The 19,633-nt window shown below is 44.0% G+C and overlaps 1 protein-coding gene and 1 long non-coding RNA gene across 2 annotated transcripts; one reads left to right on the top strand and one right to left on the bottom strand.

Annotated features, from left to right (window-relative positions):
- The first annotated feature begins 1,625 nt into the window (after positions 1–1,625).
- Positions 1,626–17,374, top strand: gna12a (guanine nucleotide binding protein (G protein) alpha 12a). Its single transcript, XM_019862515.1, has 6 exons — positions 1,626–2,362; positions 7,474–7,692; positions 14,094–14,144; positions 14,229–14,429; positions 15,447–15,653; positions 15,922–17,374. The coding sequence occupies exons 1-6, from the start codon at positions 2,045–2,047 to the stop codon at positions 16,081–16,083; spliced, it is 1,158 nt and encodes a 385-aa protein (XP_019718074.1). The 5' UTR covers positions 1,626–2,044; the 3' UTR covers positions 16,084–17,374.
- LOC109511426 (uncharacterized) lies at positions 8,029–12,627 on the bottom strand. Its single transcript, XR_002167328.1, has 2 exons — positions 11,822–12,627; positions 8,029–11,592 (listed from the first exon to the last, which is right to left on the bottom strand). It is a non-coding gene; the product is annotated as an uncharacterized LOC109511426 (long non-coding RNA).
- Positions 17,375–19,633: the final 2,259 nt, after the last annotated feature.

The following is a 19,633-nucleotide window of genomic DNA, read 5'->3' as shown; positions in this document are numbered from 1 at the left end:
AATGGATGACTGGCACTCTTCACAGCCCAAAACTAGTTATTAATTTAATGTGTAAACATTGTTGTCACTCTGGTGAAGTATGTGGCGCAGAGACTTTTGAGTTTGACAATGAAAAACTTTGCACACAAAACCACATGGACCTTGGCTGAGGACACACCACGCATAAACATCCGAGGCATAAAAAAACTCCAGTAACCTTGTGTTTGCGAGACACTTTTACATTTAATTGGAGACTGTGCTGAGGTCCTCCTTGGCTCCCGATAGTAGCGAGGGTGTCTTTTTCCATTGATTTCATTTCAATCCTCAATTTAAGTCAGTCCTCAACTAAAGCGAGGTTGTTTCACTGGGTTTTTAATTTTATCACTTTTTTTGTGCTTTTTGTCAGGATTACACCTTTTGGAAGAGAATCTTATTTGGCCATTTCATTGAGGGGGGCTGGGGGGGAGGCTGACGTATAAATGATAGAAAATAGTGATAGTAGAAATTAATCAAGTATCTCAGCCATCAGCTGAATGAATATAAAAGGAAGTCAGTGTTATTGTTAAGACCCACGTTTCCCTGAATGACACATCAAAATATTCAATATTAAATATGAATGCCTAGGATACCATGTTTGTGTCCTTGTCAAGGATTCACGAACATCCTAGATTGTATTTCTGTGAAAAAGCATAGAAGGGAATGCACAAGACCTTTTCAGAATTTTAAATAATTTGCATAAGGGGGAAAAGAAGCACACTGTGAACTTTAGGTCCGTCTTTCCCAACTGCTCATCCATTCATCTAACGCAGTGGTGTCAAACTCATTTTTGGCGGGGGCCACATTTTAGTTACCGTTTCACTTGGAGGGCCGTTATGCCTGAAACCATATAGAGAAGTCAAGAATAACTGTTGATACAACTATTGTTTAAGTGACTATCATGAGGTGTTTGGTAACAAGAACATGCTTAGAATATATCTCTTATTTTTTATATGTGAGAATTAAACATTTTGGTAGACATTTTAGGAAGGATCATGGAAGTTGACGTGTTTGAGCTACTTTCGCGGGCCACGTAAATGATGTGGCGGGCCAGATCTGGCCCCCAGGCCTTGAGTTTGACACCTGTGATCTAACGGTTACCCAAGGTTCCCAAATTAGTTCTCAATTAGGGCCAAAATTATCTCAAGGTTGCCAAATTGCCGGCAAACTTGTCTGGTTTGCCTAATTGAGTATAGTGGACCCCAGGTATTCATGTGGAATAAGCAGACCCACAATTAGTGAAAATCTGTATATAATTGATCCCCATTGAAATCCATTTGGAAATAAACACTTTTAAAACCACTAAAGATTCTTCCCCGGCAAATCTGATCTTTCCCACCCAAAACGGACTTTGCCCCCAAGAAAACAAAACAACAAAAAACAAGGAAAATCTTGGGGGGGATTCTGGGGATGCCGAACCGCGAGTATGCAAGGTTCTACGTTAAAGTCCTGCTCATGGTCTTTGGGTCATCCCATCGTCGAGTGGCTGGGTAGGCGGGTGCGGGCGCCCCTCGGTGGAGACTACCGGTAACGCTCTTCCGAGCAGTGGCTGGGCCGTCCCATCACCTCCCCCCCTACCCCTTGAGGAGTCGCACCCTCCCGGTCGCGACCCAAGTTCACCACAGCTGGTCGGCTGCTGTGTTGGGAAAGTTTGGAAGAGCACTCGCCGTGTCGTTGGAGGTTACGACGCTCTTTTTACACGATCTGCTTTGTGATTTGATTTTGGTGGAAATGAAGTGGATTTAACTCATAATTTTGGACATATTCAAAATATAGTTTCAATCGCGTTGTTTCTATTTTATTTGAAGTTTTCACGGCGCGCTGCAACCAAGACTCGCCCCGTCTGCGGGTTCCCGACCATGACGACAACCTTTCCCGATCGCTTTGAGTTTGGAAATTAGCCATTCATCGCCCCCTTTCGCCCCCCCCCCCCAAAAAAAAGACGGTTTGAATTAAATGTAGGCCTAAAACGTGGAAGCGGGGGGCTTATGATGAACTTTGGTCCGCTGAGGGTCTGCTGAAGCAAACAATGTCGGCAGTGGTTCGCACTCTTCGCCGTTGTCTGCTGCCGGCTGAGGCGAGCCGGGAAGCGGGCGGCAGCAAGGAGAACAGCCGGCGAAGGAACGCCGGCCAGGAACGTGAGGCTCGTCGGAGGAGCCGGGAGATAGACGCCATGCTTGCCCGGGAGAAGAGAGCCGTGAGTCGGCTCGTGAAAATCCTGCTGCTCGGGGCCGGAGAGAGCGGGAAGTCGACTTTTCTCAAGCAGATGCGCATCATTAACGGACAAGAGTTTGACAAGAAAGCACTGTTGGACTTCAGGGACACTATTTATGAAAACATACTTAAGGTAAGACACTTGGAAAGTCGATGCAACTTCAGGGCCAAAGTACTAACTAACTGCTCTATTCAAGTCTTGTGTCACAATCACAATGAACAGTTATTTTGATTTACAAAATGCGCATATCAGAGCAAAGTGGATTTTTTTTTAGAAAAGCTTTATATAAAATTCCCGTATGAATTTATCTATAAAATTGTCAAGAATTAGAATAACTCTTCGTCCCACTGTTGACATCCTCCCACAATAGAAGTGTTTGTTGACACAGTGCATATTTTTATCCCGGGGTGTGTGTGTGTGTGTGTGTGTGTGTCCATGTGTGTAAATGTGCCTTTGTTTGCTGCTATAGCCGGGCCTCCTTCACTCACTAACAATACCAGACTATTCCTGAGGGATGAGAACATCCGCTCAGCCCATACTGGGATAGTAAGAGGCTCCAGTTAGACCAGCGAAGCTGTACAATGGCCCTCCAACTTGCCGTCATTCTCTCGGGCAATCCTCTTAAAAATCACTTGACAAACACATGCGGAGAATAACCACAATACTGTACACCCAATGGGTGAAATAGGGGTGAAGTATTGCCCCTGAATGTGATGTCATCATACTGGTCCAAAGACTAAAAGTTATTTCATGTTGTATCGATTTGAACTTTATGCCGTTGTAATCTAAAGTGACATGCTAATGGTTTAGAACAGCTCAAGACAAAAACAACTATAAGGAGCGCTACCTGTCCATGGGCTCAAGGAGGACTCTTTTTATGCCAAGGGTCACCAACTCCAGCCCTCAAGGGCCCCCTGGCCTGCATGTTTTCGACATCTTCCCCCCTCCAGCATAGCTGATTCAAATGATCAGAATCGTTATCAAGCCTCTGCATGGCTTGATGATGATCTGATCCTTTGACTGAGGTGTGTTGAAGGAGGGAAACATCGAAAACATACAGGATAGTGGCCCTCAAGGACCAGAGATTGTGACGCCTGTTTGACACCATTCTATGAACAGCCAGATTAGGATTTACCTTTAGACGATGAGTTCTACTGAACTCTTCGTCGTGGTTGGAACATGAGGGACTTCAATTTGTTTTTGTATCTTTAAGGGCTGCTATTACACTAGCTACAGTATAGTTGTATTATTATTTTTTTGCCTTGCTGTCTTAATCTAAAATTCCAGAAGCTTTCCAGTCATCTGGCTGGCCTTGGAATCGACGCTTTCACTTTCAGTTCTCCCCTTGTGGATACCGCGTTGACAAAAGGGGCCTTTTCCTTTCCAACAGACATCCTGCCTCATTTTTTTACAGCTATTGTCAGAGCCACGTTTTGTCAACCTATGTCTAGACAAGTGAAACAGAACCTGCTTGTCATGAGACAGGACAATCGCCTTATTTGCTGGAAATATCAGAAATGGGCAGTAGATCGTGACGAATTCTGCTCATTGTTGATTCATTAAGTCCCCAAGCAGTCGAGAGACACCCGTCGATTCAGTTCGAGTTTGCTGTCTGAAGAAGACCGACATGACGTCAGCTATCGAAAAGTTGAGGTGCAATCACTCGTTGGTACAACTCGTCCGAAGCAGCGTTATTCTGCTCCATACTGGTAGTTTGAAAACAAAGTGTAATCAATTCCGTCCGATGGCTATCATTTTACACACAAGATAAACTTTTAGGTTTTTAGACACAGACAGATGTTTGCAATGGTCTGATGGACCGTTTTCTATCAAAGGGTGGCATAAACGAGCAAAAGGGCGGATTCACTTTTATGATGTTTGGCAGCCACTAGTGTTAAAGATTTTAGAGTGCCATATGGAAAAAAAAAAGTCTTGATATATTTGGCAAGAAGAAACATGATGCCGAAGTAGATTTTTAGAACGTTATCTGGACCTAAAGGGAGATTATGAGCCAGCGGAATACCTCTTTGCTGTCAGAGATAGAAAACAGAGACACATCCAAAGCAAACACAGTCTCAGTCTCCGCAAAGCAGGCAATTAAAACAAAAAAAGAGACGTATGGGGGGTGGGGGGTGAAAAAAAAAGGAAAAGAGCACAGTGAGGCTGACAAGCTGCTCTTCCTCCTGCCATGTAAAACATCCAATAAAATAAGCAACGTTTACACGAGCCAGGTCCGTTCTAACTTGAGATTCCAAATAACTGCAATCTGTTGCTTTGCATTTTTGCTGTTTTGTCACCACAGGCTTTCAAAAACCCCAAAGCAAATAATTTGTGTCAAACAGTAAATGAATTGAACGTGCAGAGACAAATTGAAAACATTGCAAAGACGCCATGTGGCGTCATAAGCAAATTTCATTCCGTGGTAGGACAAGGGATGTGACTCAAAGCGTACTCATGGTTCTATTTTTATTTATTTATTTGTTACATATTTGTCAGTGTACTGCCCGCTGTGTGTCATCCAAAGTGTTAGACACGGCTGTCTTTGCGGTAAACACCAGTTCAGCCGCGGGGCGTCTGTGTTTGTTTAGGTTTTTGTCCATCTTGCACACACTACTTAGTCACCGAGGTCACCAAGGGCCATCGGAGTCAGATTGAACACATACACAACAATTTCTGTAAACCGCAACATCTCGGAGGGGTGGGGAGGGGGGGGGGTATTCGGAAGCGGTTTCCAAATGAGTCTGTTTTTCCCCTCTGGTCATGTTTTAGGCTGGTTAAATGCCATGATTCATGAATCAGCAGAACAAATTGATATTAGTCAATCCCAGATGCCGTTTGCATCTGAGTGACGAAACCTTAACAAACACATACTAAAACTCTGTGAACTTTTATTGAGCGGTTCTTAAAACTCAAAAATCAAAACTTGGCACTCTACGTTTCAAAATGGTGCAAATGAACACAAATGTTACCAATATAAATATTGAATATGCTGTGTAGATTTGGTCTGCTTGTATTTGATATACTTATTACTGTTAGTGTTAATAACTTATTTTGGCATCCCTAAAATAAGTTATTTCATTCATTCTATATTGTTTGAATTAATCGGTCGTTTAATCAGGTATTGGAATTTTTCTAATTTTTGCAACAAAATCTGTTCCTGTCATTCATTTTGATGTCGACCATTCTCGAAATGGGAGTCTTCACAAAGATACCTTGTTACAAAAAGTATTGAATATCTCAAAGGCTTTCTATGCTTTGTGAATGTCAAAAGGCTGAGCGCAGTGTTGACCTTTCTCTCCTCTTGTTTGGTTTATCGTATGTTTAGCTACTCCCCGTCCTCCTTTAGTGGTCACTAATACTTGTTAGAAGTGTAGTTTATTTTCCTGCTGTGGAGTTGAGGATGAGTGATTTAAAGGAGTGTCTGTAGACAAAGTTTTAGCCATGCTAGCTTGCCAGCCGCATGTCATTGCTTAGCATCTAGCATTCCCCTGGTAGTTTGTGAGCAGCTGGCAAGGTAGGCGGGATGGTTTGACGTGGAATCACCATTTTTCTAAACAGCTTCGAGCCGGTAACACAAAACACAAATAAAAAAACTGTTGTTGAAATTGCCAGTTGTAAAGCACTGTCACTAGCAAAGCCAAATAAATAGCTGCTTAAACTGCTGAAAGTGTGGTGGTAGAATATATTTCATGCTTACCACAGCATCACTTTGGTGGTACTTGTTTTCAAATGATTTGACAGGATTGTTGGGCTGCCTGTTTTTGCCGGCATACCTAGCAAAAGTTGTCGAACTTCTCTTGTCAACCTAGCGTCATCTTCAGAAGATAACATCAAGTCATGACTGACCATCAGATGCACGGTTCGCTGCACGTACGGTCATTGTTTACTTCTGACAATTACTTTCTGTTTATTTCTTCTATCGTTAACTGGCAGATTCTGTTTATGTCAACGTGCAAACCAAAATAAAAGGAACAGCTGGACTCTAATTGGCTGATGTCAAGCACGTTTCCGCTGCGTCTGCTCGAGTAAATATGCTTACAGTTTGTAGCTGTGGGAGATTGTGGGGCGAGTAATTTACTTGAAAGTCGAAAAAAAAAAATCTCCAAAGCGGAGTATATATCAACTGAGAAAAACATGGTCAGATGCCAATTGTATGTACGTGCTAACTGCGAACAAAACTCGACATGGCTTAATTGAAATTATTGTTTGATCATTGCCTACAACTATCAATAGTAACTTGTTTGGCTGCGCCACCAGTGTTATTTAGAGACCAGTCAAGTGTCTGATTTGATGTTGCTGCGGCAACAAGATATACACTGTTGATTACAAGGCAGTGTGGCATCCAAATGATGTTCATTAAAAGGTTGCTTGTTAACGATAAGACACCAAGGGTTTGTGTCGGTTTGTTTGATCCCTTTGAGGAGACCTCCCACACACAAAAAAAAAAAAAAAAAAAAACCCTCAGAAGGCTACATGAATGCACCAGTGTTCGTGTTACTTCTCAAGTGGGTATCTTATCTTCTCAAGTAAAAGGTCATCTTAGAAGTGTACCCTTGAATACAGGACTTGTGTATTGAAATTGGGGGGGGGTGCTGGAGCCTATCCCAGCCGTCTTCGGGCAGTAGGCGGGGGACACCCTGAACTGGTTGCCAGCCAATCGCAGGGCACACAGAGACAAACAACCATCTGCGCTCACACTCACACCTAGGGACAATTTCGAGTGTTCAATCAGCCTGCTACGCATGTTTTTGGAATGTGGGAGGAAACCGGAGTGCGCAGAGAAAAGGCCCGGGGAGAACATGCAAACTCCAAACGGGGAGGCTGGAGCTGGAATTGAACCCGGTACCTTTGCACTGTGAGGTTGACACGCTAACCACTTGGCCACCGTCAAAAATAGTCAATTAGTTTAAATTAGCAATCCAGAAAATGCACAAATGTATTATGAATCAGTTACTGGCTTGTTCTGTAACTGGAACAAAAAATAGGCAAATGTTCAGGCGGGCAGACACAAAACACAAAGATAATCATTCAGCTTTCATGGAGGACGGCAGGAATCAGAATGTTTACAGTTGAGCGGCGGCAATTCAGAGGATTTTGGACATTTTTTTAAAAACCAAACAAGGTCCCGAAACCATTAATTGATGATCAAAATAGTTGTTGATTTATTTGCTAATCAATTCTTCGTTATTTTATTTATCGATGCACCTCTAGTCCTGACTGTGCCACTCCTGTTGTCCCCTCAGGGCATGCGCGTATTGGTGGACGCCCGTGACAAGCTTGGCATCAGCTGGCAGAGCTGCGAGAACGAAAAAGAAGGCATGCTGGTGATGTCGTGGGAGAGACGGGCTGGCACCGTGGGCATCGAGCCCGACGAGTTCCAGCTGTACGTGATGGCACTGAGCGCGCTGTGGGCCGACGCCGGCATCCAGCAGGCCTACGCCAGGCGCTCCGAGTTCCAGCTGGTGAGTCGTGTAATGGTCAGCTGTCTATGGGAGCAGCGCCGCCTGTCACTGCAGAGTGGCGGTCATCTAGTTGTTGTCTAACACGATCGTTCATGCTGCAATCCAGTGAACAACCGCGACAAAATACTATGATGTTCATGTATATTGATCGTAAACGTGTCCAACACTTAGGAAAGCAAATCCGTATGTGTTTGGTCAACACAGAATTGGGCCGAGTCACAGCTCCGTGACTGGCGTGAAACGAAAACACAGCCAATCGGCAAATGGCCTGAAGCTCGATCTGTGTTTTCTCCTACTTCTCTTGTTTGACGAGTCTACAGCAAACTTTTTTTTTTTGTCAATTAAGATCGCACAAACAAACCCGCTGTCAAAACTAATAAAACTAACTTAATTTAAAAAAAAAAAAGTTAAAAGGAAATAAACTCCAACCATAAATAAAAATCCGCTATCATTACAACCCCGTTCTCTACAAAATAGAATGTTTGAAATTAAAAAAAAAAAAAGATTTATGATAAAATTGAGTTTGTGGTTAAAAAAAAATAAATAAATATAAAGGACCACATCAAAGTTTAAGCACCCACTGAAAGCTTTTTCGTCTCGATAGCAAACAACTTGAGACTGAATGAACCTCAACTTGTGGTTTCCAGACCCCCATCTTCAAGAAGCAATTAATCCGCAATCAATTTCACGCCATCCGTCAAAACGTATCCAAGAATGCCTTTGTAGACCTTACGTTCAGTCGTGCTGGAACAGAAACGGGTCTTCCCCAAACTCTTCCCCCGAAGTTGGAAGCACACATCTGTTCAAAGGAGAGGATAAAGAAACAGGGGTCTGTCTACTTAAGAGCGACGACTTGTCTGTTTTTCCAGTCGGATAATCATTTCTCCCACAGTCTCCCACACTCTCATGTCTGAGGAAGAAAAGGAGCCTCCTCAAACTGCCATTTTATGTTTGCGTGGAAAAAAAAAACAGAAGAGCTGCAGAAGCACTTTGCTCAGCAAGTTAACGTACTGTCAGTGCCAACAAATCCTCTGTGATGGACCAGCCAGATGCTTGACGGCAAGCAAAAGGTTGAGTTTCACGGAAGGATCACAGACTGTATTGTTCTCTCCGCTCCACCAGCCGCCCGTTTTAGCTGCCGCTGCACTTTTTATTTCCCCGCCAGTTGGTCTTTCTGTGACACGGAAGCGAAGCCCTTGGCTGAAAAGCTCGACCTTCTACCTTCTTACGCATCTATCAGTGACAAGACAATCTCGAGTGAGACGGTCGGTCACTTCCGCGTCGCCCTCGCAAACCGTACGTGCGCGAGACGCCTGCGAGCAGCTTTATGTCACGCCGCCTCGGCTTATCTGGAGCGCCCCGCTGATATGGCCTGTATGCTGCAGCTGCGCAGGCCTGCAGCCATCTTTTTTTTTTTTTTTTTAACAAGCTGAAATCCAAATACCTGTTTAAGAAAACTATTTCTCAGATTCTTAAGCTTTTGCTACAAAAACTTAGCTTTCATGAAATATAGGTTACGTTTTCATATCTTCAACAGTCATTGAGATAAGCTAACATAAAGTGACAGATGTATGAAATACCCTTGATGTAGAAACAAATTACTGAAATCACTTAATGAAGGGTCTTAAAAAAAAACTGTGCTTCCACATCCAACAGTTACCCATCTTTCCTGCTTTCCTGGCTGCTTGAGAGCTAACTGGGGCATTTTAGGCGCTAAGCTAGCTAGCACAGTAATGAACACAGCAAACACACAGCGTGGCACACACTTAGTGCCCGAGGAAGAGTTTAGGGACTCAGCGTCATGCTGAGGGGAAGCTGGGAGAGATTGGTCCGGTACCACATCCTCTCGAGAGCTGTCTGTCCACAACTGCTGAAGCTGACGGGTTATTTTTTGCCCACAATCTTCTGCTGGGCCTTTGGGGTCATTTTTAAAATCAGGACAGATTAGCCTTTTCGGTTGCTTGTTTGTACTTTGTATGAAAGTGGTGTTTTAGAGACAGAAATCACAAAATATTAGCATTCCGGTGGAAACGCTGAAAAGGTCTCAACTCCTCACCCCCCAAAAATTAAAAATAAAAAAAAATAGAGCAGTTGTATCGCAAGGGTGTCGTGTTTCTTTTGTGATGTAACATCAAACTGGTAGTAATAATGGCGATTGCCAGCAGTGATTGTTTTTCAGAGCAGGTCGAATGTTTGATTTTGGCTCGATTACTGGTTTGCGTGTGCCCCACTTGAGACATTTTATCAAGTGGAAAAACTTTGTCAGGTCGACTGAAAAGAATTTCAGTCATGCAAGATAATTATTATCATCATTCAGAGACATCCGATAAATGGGCTTTTGCTGACTTTGATCAGATTGCGGGGAATCTGGCTCACATTCAGCCAATTATTTGGTATATGTGTACCCTGCTTAATATTCATGCCAGGCTAGTAATTGGCGATGCCCCTCGAATGAATTCCAGTTTGTTCTACCACTCCCAATTTTCCTTCTTTCTCTTCACCCGCAACAAAATATCCTTCCAGAAAAAGACAAAATGATGTCTCACGATGTCCGATACATGTTGGCCAAATACACGTTTGCGGTCATTTCTCGCTCAACAGACAACGTATCATTGTTGCTGCGAGGACCCTCCGCATTTTTAAACGGTATCTAATCCAAGATAAGAACAGGAGACCGCCAAGGTCATGCCAGGGCATGTTTTTCGCCCGCTTTCAACTCTTGTCGTTTTTCTCCGCTTCCTGACGCAATGAATTGACAATGCAGTTTGCAACAGATTTCTAAAGTCATAATGAATGTGCGCCAAGAATTACACCCACCCCCACATTGCCTCTCTCTTGCTGCTCTCCCGCAGAGACTTTTTTTTTTTTTTTTTTTGGTCGGCTTTTCCCAGGCTCGGCTGGACCCAAGCCACAGGCAGACACCGCAGAGAGGGAGGGAAGAGAGAAGGGAACTTTCAAAAAGAAGGCAAGGGAGAAGTCGAGGAGGGGCAGGGGGGGGGTTGAGGAAAAACAAACCCGTGCATGCATTTTGTTTACTTGCAGGCCTTTCACCACACCCTGATAACACCCCTGCTTGATATTGCGACCAACCACCTTTGACTGACACTTCAGTCCTGTTGGGAATCAAAATATACGATGTTGTCTTTGCAGCGAGCCTTGTGCAAGTGTGTTTGTGTGCGCGCCTTCCACAGATGTACGTACAAAGGCCGTGTACGCTCACACAAACACACACACACACACACACACACACACACACACACACACACACACACATAATGGTTTACTGCTGCGGTGTCACCGTATCCTGTCCCGGCGACATGAGGCACGGTTTTAAACAAACATGGGAAGACGAGAGTCGCTGGGGCCGGTGGGAAAGTGGATGACGCAATATTCAGAGCCAACTTCACAGACGCGCAGAGTACACGCTGTACAGTACAGGAACCTTGAACACATTGGATGTATACGGCGTGGTTCTACTGGGAACAGTTTTGATCTTTTTTGCGGATAGGCTTCATGGTAGCATGAAGAAGGGGAAAAAAATGTATCGGCGGACAGGAATCAGTCCACTTCCAAATGTCGAGATGAGCAGGGCTGCTCTTCTTTAATTGAATCATCGACGCTTGATTCCATTGATTTCATCGAGTGATGGATGTCAAATGTGTTTGCGTTTAACACAATAATACATCTGAGGTAGCGGTACAGTCGGACGACGCTTCAACATACCCCCGTTTAGGTTTTCACCCGTATCATGCTCACATTCCAAACTCCTGATTTCACATCATTCATTTTCCAATTTTGCTTACGACGAAGACCTTTACAACATAAATGTCATTGTAGCGACCAGATTTTCCCCACGCAGAAGTGAAAAGGCCTTGGTGATAACGAACCGTGGGAAGCTAACTGCCGCCTCGCTGATGAGCAAAATGTACAATTTGGGATTACCCTCCGTTGCTTAGCAACACTGCTGATCGACTGGGTACATTGTTGTACTTCCTGCCGTAACACGCAAGTCGACCTAATACGTCACCTTTGGGGTCAAGCAGCTTGTTGGTTAAACAGGAGTGGCGCACACACACGCACGCATGCACACAAAGGCATGTGACGTTCATGTACCTGCACAGGCACACACGCAGCAGTCTGGAGGTTTTTGCTTCAATCAAGTCACTAATCTGCGCATACGTGCCACGGACGCATTCCTCTCACGCTACTCAACCGCACGCACTCACACAAAACTCCATTCTCATATTGATTGATAACACCGTGGCAAAACCGATTCAATGTTTCACTTTATAGACGTGATTTTAATCCTTTCACGCACAAATAATGATAACCCGTAACCTGATAAGCCGTCCACTGTCGTAATCGCTGTCCCTGAAAGGGTTAAATCATATTTTCACGTCTCCGCTGCATCATTAATCAGGACGCGTAATTTCTGCTGACGAAAGTCAATGTGACTGTGGAAGCGAGTGTGTGTTTGTATATCCCTTCATCTCCGGGAATTCCCCTGTCCGTCCGCCATCCCCCTCTCCCCCGGCCCTCCCGTCCATGTCCTGCTCATTCGCCAAACGGAGCTTTGCGGCTTTGTGTGTTTTCCGCTAGTGTGACATTGCAGTTCAGCGGCAGGGTCACGGGGTCCTGAACCCCCCCCCTCCCAAGGTTTGATGGTCGACATGTGCGGCCGCTGACGCTGATTCATTTGAAAGGCTACATCTTCACTTTAATGAATCTGTTCCTTCATTGGGACATGAAATGGCAAGTTTGCGCGATAAAAGTGTGTGTGTGTGTGTGTGTGTGTGTGTGTGTGCGCGCGTGGGTGTGCGAGACATCTAAAGTGACTTTGTATCACAGTTGTCGGACTGACTCCATCCCCCATGTCACTCGTCACTGTTTTTACACGCGCAGCTGTTTCCTGTAGTGTGTGTGTGTGTGTGTGTGTGTGTGTGTGTGTGTGTGTGTGTGTGTGTGTGTGTGTGTGTGTGTGTGTGTGTGTGTGTGCGCGATTGAGAACGCAAGGAAGAATGAGATGTTCAGCTTCATCCCAAAGAATATCGAATCAAATGCTGTATAATATGACGACATGAATTGCGACGGTGGGGAAGCGGCATGGGCTGCTTATGCACGATTTAGCGAATGGGATGAAAAACGGCTTTGTCTAACGCGGGCAATATTATCATTATCTGCTCATCGTTCTCGCCTTGCTGGAAAGTTCAGTCAACGCAATGACAACACGAATAAAAGAAAGCGGGTCAGCGAGTTCTGGCTCCCGTCTTATCTCGTCCTCCGCTCCGGTTGATCTCAGTTCACACCAGCGCGCACACGGGGCGATGTTTTGATGCGCACTCCCATTATTGACCTTCAAACTGCTTTATTAATTAATTGTAAACGGGTGCTGACATCACACGCGTCTTGTCTTTTGTTGCACCAAAGCCACGCTGGGCTCGGATCAGCGTGGCAACCTCCGCGGAGAATTGGTTTTAGGTAATCACGTTACAGCAAACACGTGGAAATCTTTTCGTTTATGTGAGGCCACTTCAGCGGATTTTTTTTTCTTAACGGTTGAACGAATGTTAATTTTTGTGCTTTGTGCGCATCTGTGGTTCAAATGTTTTTTGGTGGAGTCATTTTGTTTATTTCAATTCCTTTTTGGTTTGACGCAGCCAAGTGTTCGTGGGCCCCATAAAATGACCTTGAGTATGACACCTGTGTTTTAGCAACTTTGTCCAAATGAGTTCTATTCGGAAGCAAGAATCCCACACCAGTGGTTCTCAAATTTTTACACCAATCACTGTCCAAAAAAAAAAAAAATCACACACACAACCTTCCGGTTGCTCTCTGGTGATCACCACCACTAAAATCCAGTCATTTAGTCGGTTTTTAGTCCTAAATGTACACTACATGTAATATTACTGTCAGACTCTGTAACATTGTGCACAGTTTAAAATGAATACTATGCTTAAATTTAGGAAATCACTGCACTTAAAAAAAAAAAAAAAATTAATCCAAGATGAATTGCACACGTCATCTCTCAGACACGGCGTACGTACGGTAGGAAAAGCACATTAACCTGTATTACAATCAACAATATCACCTGTATTGTTCATCAAAGTTTTGCTCTCATGCTTTAGGCTCGCACCAAAATAAAAGCAAATGAAATGTGAATGAAGATGAATGACAATTTATCGAGTTTGAAAATTGCGCTCTGACCACGTTGCAAAGTCGATTTGAATTGACGAATCGTTCAGCCCGAGTAGGCGGTGATTCTTTTGTATACCACGAAATGGAGAACGACTAACTTTTGAGAACGACTGTACCGAGACCGATGCGCTAAACGTGTTTGAGGCCCGATGACTAAGTTGCATCTTACAGCCGTATTGCATTTTTTCCCCTTCTCTCGTCTGCAGAGTGAGTCAGTGAAATACTTCCTGGATAACTTGGAGCGCATCGGTCAGCTGGTGAGTCACGTTGACGTTCAGCGGCGGCAACTGAAAAGTTGGCTGTCAGAATAACTCGTCCCAATCTCCTTCTTTTGCCCTCAGAGCTACATCCCGAGCAAGCAGGACATTCTCTTCGCCCGCAAGGCCACCAAAGGCATCGTCGAGCACGACTTTGTCATCAAGAAGATTCCCTTCAAGATGGTGGACGTGGGCGGGCAGAGATCGCAGAGGCAGAAGTGGTTCCAGTGCTTCGACGGAATCACCTCCATCCTCTTCATGGTGTCGTCTTCCGAGTACGACCAGGTACCAGATGCCGAGCTCACGTAACCCCCACACCCCCCCTGCGAAGCAGACAGCGGGCGCCTTCATCTTCGCCGCGTGTCCTTTCCGAAAAACCACAAAATTGACAAAGGACATCTGAGGTTGTGGAAGCACAAGACTCTCTTTGTCGGTCGCCTTGATCAAATGCGACTGTGGCCTCAGCGCCGGTTCCTTTTCCAATAAGCAGTCATATGACAAAGACTGATTCCTTGATCGCTGTGCAGTCGAGCTCCACTCTTAGATTTTTCGGGGCCGGCCCACGAATCATGAAATTCCTTGTAGAACTAACGTCCATTGAAATACATGGGGGGGGGGGTTACCCAGTTATACGGTAATTCCCAAGCAGGTTGCCGTGACACAAATGATCCAATTTCCTTTTACTCTGTACGAAAATTATTATTTATTAATAACAAGAGCCCAACCGATATTGATTTTTTTTTCCAAGCTGATTCCGAAATTTGGTGTAGTAAAATTCCAGTAACTGATTAATCATCCAATTGATTTAATAATATAAAAAAAAAAAATGTAAGGAATCACTTTTTTTTTTGGTTCTTCAATGCTTCGACCATCAAAGTTATGATTTACAGGCCGAACAGTTTTCCAATAATTTGTCCTTTAATAATTTTTTAACCTTAGAACCGAGAAAAATAATCAAAAAGGGGCACCTTTTTTTTTGTGGACAATATTTGGGGGGAGCAATGTCTGAATGTCAAAGAAATCATTTATATTTCAATGGGTAAGCTGAAGAAAGGAAAAAAATAAAGTGGGCAATTTTTGGCCTTTTTTTTTTCGTCATCTTAACTGTTGAAACGTAAACAGACACTTCACACATTAGAGGCTGTAATCATCATTCGTGCCATTTGCCTTTTTTGGCAGTTGATCCGCCTTGATCAAATGACTACGAAGGGCTGACGATCGGGTTAGCCTTTTGCCACCGGCGGTACTCGTGACATCACAGTGACGTCGTCTCGAGACTAAATGGCTGCGCGTTGATTGCAGGTCCTGATGGAGGACCGCCGCACCAACCGCCTGGTGGAGAGCATGAACATCTTTGAGACCATCGTCAACAACAAGCTCTTCCTTAACCTCTCCATCATCCTCTTCCTCAACAAGACCGACCTGCTGGTGGACAAGATCCGGACCGTTGACATCCGCAAGAACTTCCCCGAGTTCAGTGGAGACCCGTGCAGGCTGGAGGACGTGCAGGTACTGACACCCCTCCGAGTGGAGAGTTGTCCCATCACGTGATCGAAAATGGGGGCCGATCACATTTTTTAAAAAAACTGATCGATATCAGCAAAGTGTTTAATACTTTAAAGTCGATTTAATGATGCTACTATTCTATATTTTTTTTAACGTACAATATTTTAGAGTGACATTTGAAAATAAATATTGGGGGCGGGGTATTGATTTGACCAAAACCAATCTCGTCAAAATACACTCACTCTTTTTCCACGATGTCTCGTTCCCGCAGGCGTTTCTGGTGCAGTCGTTCAGCCGAAAACGGAGAAACCGAGGCAAGCCGCTGTTCCACCACTTCACCACCGCCGTGGACACCGAAAACATCCGCTTTGTCTTCCACGCCGTCAAGGATACCATCCTGCAAGAAAACCTCAAGGACATCATGCTGCAGTAACACTCAAAGCATTCTTGACTCTTGGGGGCGGAGGCGAGGGGGAACCTGTGGAGGCCCGACGGGACCGGGCTGTTTTAACAGCGACTTGGAAAGGAATCTAATGGACCCGCTGAGTGGTTCGAACACAACCTGTGGAGCCGTGACCCAACCCATCTGATACATTCCAACGCGTACAGTATCAGTCAGCGTGTATTGGAGTCACATTCTTGCCTTTTGAACATGGGATTTGAACAATACAAGCACTCAAAGTGCGTGTGTGTGTGTGTGTGTGTGTGTGTGTTTTTTTTTAATAGATCTCTAAAGGACTGCTGACAACACAGTCACTAAATCAAGTCAGGAGATGAAATGGGAGGGTGGGGGGAGGGAGGGGGTCCGCATGACCCAGGGTTGGTGCCATTGAGGTCATATGCGGCGTTATATGATGAGATTGCTCAAGTGTCCTGTCAGTGAACTTGGAGCCAGAGAGGAGATCATGATATTGATCTCGCGTCAGTGTGTCTTCTTGGATTTGTTTATTTGTTCAGTCACTCATGCATACTAGTGGGGCAAACTGTGTTTGTAGTACTAAAAGTGAATTCAAATTCTACCACTGAACAACTGGTGCTTCACTAGTAGTACTACAGCAGTTACAGTAAATACTGCAGTTTTACCTCACTAGTAACATGAATTTGTCCTCCTGGTCTGCCGAAGTTGTTCTATTAGTGTACATAAATGTCAAAAAGTTGTGGGGGGGGGGGCACACCTCACTAGTGAGTAAGGCCAAATGATTTTGAAAAATACAGTAATTATTATTATTGTTATTTTTTTAAAAGTCATGTTGGGATACTTTTACTCGAGTTTAAAAAAGACAATTCAGATGCTTTTTTTTTTTTCCTACGTCATGCATTTTGTTGAGGTATCAGATCGAGAGTTGGTACCGGTAGATACTCTACAAAAAAAAAAAAAAAAGTGACTTTGATCAAAACATCTCGAAACCAGACTGCCGTACAACTCCCCAAAATTTTAAGGGCAAATTAAAACATCGAACAGACACATGTTCCTAATAAATAATAAGAAAACATTTCAGACGTTTTGTATGGCCACTCATAAGAAAAAGGACCCAACACCGCCTGCTCCAAAGAGTTAATGAGCACTTCCATATGTTTTTAATACAGTGCAGTGTTACAGCTGTCTAATTTATATCTGTTTAGAATTGAACCGATGCCCCTTTGTTCCTGCTCATATTTCCTGTATATACAAGAGTGTTCAAATGTCTGCCACTGTGTGTGTGTGTGTGTGTGTGTGTGTGTGTGTGTGTGTGTGTGTGTGTGTGGAAAAAAAAATACCACTCTGTAACAGCAGCACTGTAAATGCACAACTAACCCACTTGGCACACCATTGTTTTTGTTTTTTTAAAAATTAAGTTGTAAATAGATATCGTCACAGCACTGGATACATGCTGAGACAACAACAAAGGACAAAACTGTGGCGTGAAGGAAAACGAAAAAAGGATGGAAAACAGGACAGAGGACAGAATAGAGGCTCGCTAAAGTCTTGGTGCCGTTCCCTTGTTTTGACCTTCTGCTTTTGTTTTGTTTTTTCTTTCTCTGTGCCTTCATTGGCTCTGTGTTTTGTGGTGAAATACACTGCCGTTTACCTGGAGGCTGTTTAACTCTTCATTTGTTTGTGAGTGTGTGTGGCTAAGCAAGAGGGCGCCACCATCAGCAGTGTGCTCGCAAAGAGAGATCAGCAGCCAGGGAATGAGTGCATAATTTTAACTCAAGAAGTCCGCTCAAATATTTGGTCTCCTAGGCAGAGACCTCCACCAAGGCTCACAAATCCCACTTGGGCTCAGTGCCAAATTGTCACGTGTTCTTTATCCTCTGCGTAAAATGACTAAAATGAGTGCCATAGGCTACTGGCGGAGAGAGGATTTGACGCCTCAACGAACAGTTCATCCGTCTGTCTTCTACTGCCCCAAGGTGGGCAGCAGCACAACCGCTATTCAGTGATATAAAGGGGGTTCAGTGATATAAAAAAAAAAATGTTTTCATTGTTTTTGCGGCAACTTAAATAAGAGCCCAAATCACATGAATCCATACAAGGAATGAGGAGAAAAGTAGTAAGACGGGCAGACTGGAATCACGTCTGCTGGAAAGAAGGAAAAACTGTAAAGAAGAAGAGATGGGGGGGTCAAGTAAAAGTACCCGAAAGGGGAGGTGGAGGGGGTTTGTATGGGAGGGGGTTAAGTTTCCTCTGCGGAGTCCACTTCCTGTTCTGTTGCTCAAAGAGTGAGTGTGGATCCACTTTCCTCTAGTACACACGCACACACACTCTTACACAAAAAGCAACTTCATGCACTGTTCTGCAAAAGGAGGCGAGTGCAGAAATAAAGCAACGTAAACTAAAATCCCCAGTGGCTTGCGAAATACATGGAAAGGCGTTCATTGAGGCAGGACATTATGTGCTTTCGGTGTACATGCACAGTATTTTGGGCACCGGACTAATACAACATAATATGCGCAAATTTTCCCATCAGAAAACGAAGACGTTGACAAGGCTGGCTGCGGTGTGTTCACATTGAAAGCAAAAGGTCACTTGAATCAAATAAGGTTTTAAATTGACTAATATTAAAACACAAACTGAATTATAATCCTTTGATTTTTTTAATAAGTACAGTGGTGCGTTGAGAGCGCCAACTTGAGATGTGAGAGGTCGAGCTATCGTGCCAGTGAACTCGCTTTACAACATGCATGACAGATAGTGAACAATAACAACAGAAAAAAAAGGCCTCAAGATGTTAAACGCCACACCCAGTTGAAGTTTGCGGTCAATGTAAGCATTAAAAAGAATTGCTTTGCATTCCGAAAGTTTGCTTAGCTTAATGCTAACAAGCTAATAGACGCCATTGACGGTAGCCGCGGTCTTATAAGCAACGATAAACATTTACACAGATAATAGAAGAGTACTCACAGGCGTGCCCTCAATGAAAAATGATGACTCCAGCATTTTACTGAGTCACCTAGAGTAGCACAAGTAGGCTACATTTTTTTCGTATCAACTTAAAATATATCAATAAGACTAATATATCAATAAGACGCTAAGCCAGTGCATTTTTAGGACGTTTGTACAGGCCCCTCACCTTCTTACTTTGGTTAAGATGATGGCTCCCCGTGGTGCATTTTGACTGGAGCCACTGTTGAACTTTCTAATTAGTCCACACACGCTCACTCGCGAGCTAAAGGGCCACCTGTGCAATTTAATCAAATCTCAACAGCTCATTAAGTGACGATTTGGCCATGAAATGTCTCTCCTGTTTCTACTTACAAGCGTGACATTTCCCTCTGCTGGTCAACATGGAGTAGTGCAACATGTTACAAAATTCGACCTCCAGAAGTCATTAAAAATGTCTGGCATGTTGGGTGGTTTTCAAGCCTCTTTGCTTTAAAGCATAACAATTCGTGATATTGGATTTATATTTCAAACAAACACCCAGTGGAACATTTTTCCATAAACTCGGCTGAGTGTGTAATAAAAATAATCGGGGGGGGGGGGGGGGAATGTGTGTGTT

This window comes from Hippocampus comes, unplaced genomic scaffold (genome assembly GCF_001891065.2).
Source record: "Hippocampus comes isolate QL1 unplaced genomic scaffold, H_comes_QL1_v1.1 scaffold7, whole genome shotgun sequence".
NCBI classification, from domain to species: Eukaryota; Metazoa; Chordata; class Actinopteri; order Syngnathiformes; family Syngnathidae; genus Hippocampus; species Hippocampus comes.
The sequence above is the reverse complement of the archived record's forward strand: the minus strand, read 5'-3'. Positions and strand labels throughout refer to the sequence as shown.